Here is a 5,252-nt window from a genome sequence, read left to right as displayed (position 1 = left end):
CCCACCCACAGGAACTCGTTCATATGTCTCCAGTACAGGTTCTGTTCTAAATCATACAAATACAATTGTGGTCACAGTTTGGTGACGGCCCTTTTCTGTTCTCCCCATGATTGTCCCCGTGTACAAAGCCAGCTCCATACAGACATGGTGTGACCAGTTTGGTGAAGACCCTTTTCTGTTCCACCATGACTGTCCCCTGTGTACAAAGCCAGCTCCATAAAGACATGGTGTGACCAGTTTGGTGAAGACTCTTTTCTGTTCCACCATGACTGGCCCCTGTGTACAAATCCAGCTCCATAAAAGACACGGTGTGACCAGTTTAATGGAGGAACACAGGTGTCCTACAGAGAGCCCTGAACACAACCATACTGCACACCTTCGGGATGAAATGACACGCTAATTGTGAGCCGGGTCTTCTCATCCAACATCAGTACCTGACCTCTCCCATGGCATAAATTCCACACACACACACACACTCCATTCTTCTGGGAAAGCTTCCACCAGATTTTGGAGAGTTATAGTGAAAAAGGGCAACCAACTCTATATTAATATTAGTGCTGCAACAACTAATCGATTATTGAAAAAGTTGTCAACTTTTTCAATAATCGATTAATCGGCTTCCGATCAGTTGGCCCTGTTCACAGCTCCACGCGCTGCACCTCCTCCCCACCTCACGCTCGCCACTGCCAGACCCGCTCGCATCCACACGCCGCACCTCCTCCCCGCCTTACATTTCCTGCCCATCCATGATCGGCACAGGGACGTGGGGAGATGTAGTAAGGAGGAGCAGGGGTGGGGGGATGACAGCTGCTGACAGACAGGTCCGATCTCAGAAGCACGTTGCTGGAAGACTGGTCAGGTAAGCCTGCACTCCCCCCCACATGGTGCTCTATAATGTATTGCTGGGATTTGTTGTACTCCTCTATAGCTGATGGTACATTGTGCTGTATATTATACAGAGCATGAACCTGTACCACCAGCTATAGAGGAATACAAATCCCAGCAATACATTATACGCTGTATGTATAATGTATTGCTGGGATTTGTTGTACTCCTCTATAGCTGGTGATATTCAGCATTGCGCTGTATAGAGGACTACAAGTCCCAGCAATAATACATTATACAGCGCAATACCACCAACTATTATGTACTATTGCTGGGATTTGTAGTCCTCTATAGCCGGTGCCATTCTGCATGCATTGCTGTATAATGTTACACTTTCCATTTCACTATATTGCACACCACACTTTCTTTTTTACTTCCACCGCTCCAAGCTTGCTCCTGTGATGGACTACAACCTCAATACAAGCTTGCTCCTGTGATGGACTACAACCTCAATACAAGCTTGCTCCTGTGATGGACTACAACCTCAATACAAGCTCGCTCCTGTGATGGACTACAACCTCAATACAAGCTCGCTCCTGTGATGGACTACAACCTCAATACAAACTAGTAGTCCTATCACTGGAGCCATTTTTTAAACTTTATTTTATAGTTTATCCGATTAATCGAACTTAATAATCGGCTAACTAATCGATTTTGAAAATAATCGTTAGCTGCAGCTCTAATTAATATCCATGAAGGGAAGAGGAGAGCAAGTCAATAGTAATGGCCATGGAGTAGAATGGGGTGTCCAATGAGATCATATAGGTGTGAGGGGTACACGGACTTTTGGCCATTAGGTGTATGTCAGGTCATCATTCGGGAGACACAGTGATAGGTCACGTCACCAATAAAGAGATGATCAGTCCACACTCACCGCCTGGACTGATACACACGGCCTTGTCTCTCTGCATCGAGTCACATCCATTGTCCTTCTCCACACAAACACCAATACTGTCCCTCTTATCCGGCTGTCCGGTGGTCTCCACCCTGCAAGATATAGAGCAGAATGAACAATGATGCTGGAAATCATAAGAGACACCCCCCACCCCATTCCACCAGTACAATGGCAGATAACTGTGGAAGCCACCATGTCACCTGAAGGTCAGGGTCTGTCCAGGGAAGTAGGTGGCACTTTTGGAGTAAAGGACGGATTGGCAGGGACTATCATTGCGGAGGGCGATGTTCCTTCGGCTGCTGAGACTGTAACCTTCCAATCCTGGACTCCACTCTGCCGGGAGATGAAGCAAAAGTAATCAGCGGAGTCTGTGAGCACGCAGCCTCCCCCCATGTCACAAACCCCCCGGGCCCCCCACCCCACAAATGTCACCAATATACTTTCCTCAACAATATCTCTCAGTTGAGTGTCAGCTTGTGGGACCAATAATGGAAGAGGAAAGGACTTACCGTGAGGGATGAGACACGTGTGACCCATCTGCGGAACACTCCAAGGACTCCACTCCTGGCGCCCGTCCCCCCGGGCACACACACGGAACTGATAATCCACATTGGGGTCAATCTGCAGGACGATGAACTCGCACTCGTGGCCCACGTACGCATCTTCAAAATGGCCCGAGTTATGGCGCCGGTACTGCAGGCGGTAATCCTGCACCACAAAGTCGTCATCTACCTGAGGGAAGGAGGAGAGTCATTTCCCTCTGGAGGGTGAAAAATAGACATGTCATCAGGGGGCTCCACCCACGTCATCAGGGGGCTCCGCCCCCCCCCCCGCATGTCATCAGGGAGCTCCACCCTTTCCCCCCCGCATGTCATCAGGGAGCTCCACCCTTTCCCCCCCGCATGTCATCAGGGAGCTCCACCCTTTCCCCCCCGCATGTCATCAGGGAGCTCCACCCTTTCCCCCCCGCATGTCATCAGGGAGCTCCACCCTTTCCCCCCCGCATGTCATCAGGGAGCTCCACCCTTTCCCCCCCGCATGTCATCAGGGAGCTCCACCCTTTCCTGGCAGCAAATTCTGTGACCACACTAACAAGCATGAAGCTCAGGGGAGGTCCCTTGTGGAGAGCGTGTGTACTCATTGTACTGACCTTACACCATTTCACCAGGATCCCTCCCGGCCTCTCAGTCAGCTCCTCGATCTGTACCGGAGGTCTGGAGGCCACTGTACCATGACTGGAGATCTGATCTCTGGCCACGGAGAGGAGAGAGTCATCCAGCTGAGCCGACAAGCATGGAACTTCAATGAGTGACGGAACCTCCGGCAAGCTGAAGAGAACACAGTGATGTCATCATTCTGACAAGCCACGCCCATCATATATCCCACCTTCAAGACCACTGACCATTGTAAGACCAGATCACCCCATTTGTCCCACCACCATGAACACTGATACCACCACCCCCCCCATTTCCCACCGATCACCATACTCCATGGATACCCCCCATCCCACCGTACTCCATGGATACCCCCCATCCCACCGATCACCATACTCCATGGATACCCCCCATCCCTCAGCCGAATCTGCCAATACCTTGCACTCCATGCTGCGGGCCCTAACCCGGCATACTCAGGACCTCACCTGTCCAGCTGGATGTGAAGAGCCTTGTTGGTGAAATTACACAGGGTCTGATGGTCTGTTCCAGGTTTTCCGGACACCGCGACCGCGCCTGCAAGAGTCAGAATTTCACAAGAAAAGTGAATGACGCCGCATTGTGCAGAGAGGCACACGCGCAACGGCACCTTGTAATGAGCCAGAAGGCGGGGCCACACCAAGAGATCAGCAAGTCATTCAAACGAAAGCCATCCTATCAGCACACAATGCTCCCAGACAATGACCCCCATAACGCTGGCCACTCCCAGACAATGACACCGCCCACAACGCTGGCCCCTCCCAGACAATGACATCCGCCCACAACGCTGGCCCCTCCCAGACAATGTGCCCCTCCCAGACAATGACCCCCCATAACACCGGCCCCTCCCAGACAATGACCCCCCATAACACCGGCCCCTCCCAGACAATGACCCCCCATAACACCGGCCCCTCCCAGACAATGACCCCCCATAACACCGGCCCCTCCTAGACAATGACCCCGCCCCCATAGTATGGGGCACCTTCTCGGAGGAGGTCCTGGGCCGTGCTGATGCCGTGTTCCAGCACCTTCTGACAATCATCCAGGGGTTTGATGTTCTGCAGCTCGATGGCCTCCACTTGTTGTAGGAGGACGGCCAGCCTCTCCTCCAGCATCTTGGTCACGCCGTTCCTCATGTCCTGGAAATGTTGCCGCAGAGTCTCCCGGGTCTGGGCTGCGCTCTCCTTGATCTAGACAACATGCGACAGCAGATACATGTAAGCGTGTGCCGTGTAATAGAAATCTGATGGTTCCCGACAGACCAGGATACCACACTACACACATGTATCATACCCCGGGGGCAACATGACAGACACGCTATAGTAAAAGTTGTATTTATACCGACCTCCGTCATGTGACCATAATGATAAACATGAGAAGCTTTCAGTTCATGTCACCATATTGTGATTTCTGTATGCACACACGTGTACTGACCAGAGTGACCATTGCACACACGTGTACTGACGAGAGGTGACCATTGCACACACGTGTAAGGTGAGGGGTGATCATTTGATGATGATGATGTCAGTGGCCATCTCCGGAGGGGGGGATGATGATGATGATGTCAGTGGCCATCTCCGGAGGGGGGGATGATGATGATGATGTCAGTGGCCATCTCCGGAGGGGGGGATGATGATGTCAGTGCCGGGCCCCCCGTGGGATGTCAGTGCCGGGCTTACCTGTGTCCTGGCCTGGCTCAGCCCCTTCAGTCGGTGTTGCAGTTCTCTCTGGTAGTTGGCGGCAGCCTCCATACTCTCTCTGGCCTCTACTATTAGGCGCTCCACCTCGGCCTCCTCCATTTCTGCTCTGCGGAAGGGCCCAGCCCGACTACAAGTCCCGGCATGCTCTTCGGCTCCGCCCACTACAGCTTTATTAACAACAAACACGACAGAGAACGGAACAGGAACTGTGATTAACATAACCGTATGGGTGATGATCGCTTCTACAGGGACAGCCCTGCCCCCACCCCCACATAGAGAAGTATTCACCCCATATCAGTTCTGGTTGTCATGGTAACCCTTTTCCTCCCGTTGTCTGTATAGTCAGATGTGGGGGCGTTATTACCCGGTCGGGTGACAATGATCCCTCCCGACACACGAGGGGACCCGCTATCGAGTGACAGGTCTGCAGCGCTTTTGGCGCCATTTTTCTTTACACGGGCGGCAGCCAATCAGGACGTAGCGGATTTGGGAGCCGACCAATGGGAAGGAGCGGATTTGCAGTCAGGGCCGTGTCACGTGAGCGGCTGTCGGCGGGAGTTTTGTTACCGGTGAAGCGGCAGG

At 52.5% G+C, this 5,252-nt stretch overlaps 1 protein-coding gene across 1 annotated transcript in view; it reads right to left on the bottom strand.

Annotated features, from left to right (window-relative positions):
• CRLF3 (cytokine receptor like factor 3) overlaps nucleotides 1-4,856 on the bottom strand; it is a 6,587-nt gene extending 1,731 nt beyond the window's left edge. The window contains exons 1-7 of the mRNA XM_018574832.1: nucleotides 4,650-4,856; nucleotides 3,953-4,160; nucleotides 3,420-3,507; nucleotides 2,931-3,108; nucleotides 2,290-2,512; nucleotides 1,981-2,113; nucleotides 1,760-1,872 (exon numbers count right to left, since the gene is read on the bottom strand). Coding sequence (XP_018430334.1) covers nucleotides 1,760-1,872; nucleotides 1,981-2,113; nucleotides 2,290-2,512; nucleotides 2,931-3,108; nucleotides 3,420-3,507; nucleotides 3,953-4,160; nucleotides 4,650-4,769 — 1,063 coding nt within the window. The 5' untranslated portion in view covers nucleotides 4,770-4,856. The remainder of the gene's footprint in view (nucleotides 1-1,759; nucleotides 1,873-1,980; nucleotides 2,114-2,289; nucleotides 2,513-2,930; nucleotides 3,109-3,419; nucleotides 3,508-3,952; nucleotides 4,161-4,649) is intronic.
• Between the last annotated feature and the right edge of the window lie 396 nt (nucleotides 4,857-5,252).

This window comes from Nanorana parkeri, unplaced genomic scaffold (assembly GCF_000935625.1).
Source record: "Nanorana parkeri isolate BGI_ZX_2015 unplaced genomic scaffold, ASM93562v1 scaffold3266, whole genome shotgun sequence".
Classification (NCBI taxonomy): Eukaryota; Metazoa; Chordata; class Amphibia; order Anura; family Dicroglossidae; genus Nanorana; species Nanorana parkeri.
This window is presented reverse-complemented; position numbering and strand designations above follow the sequence as displayed.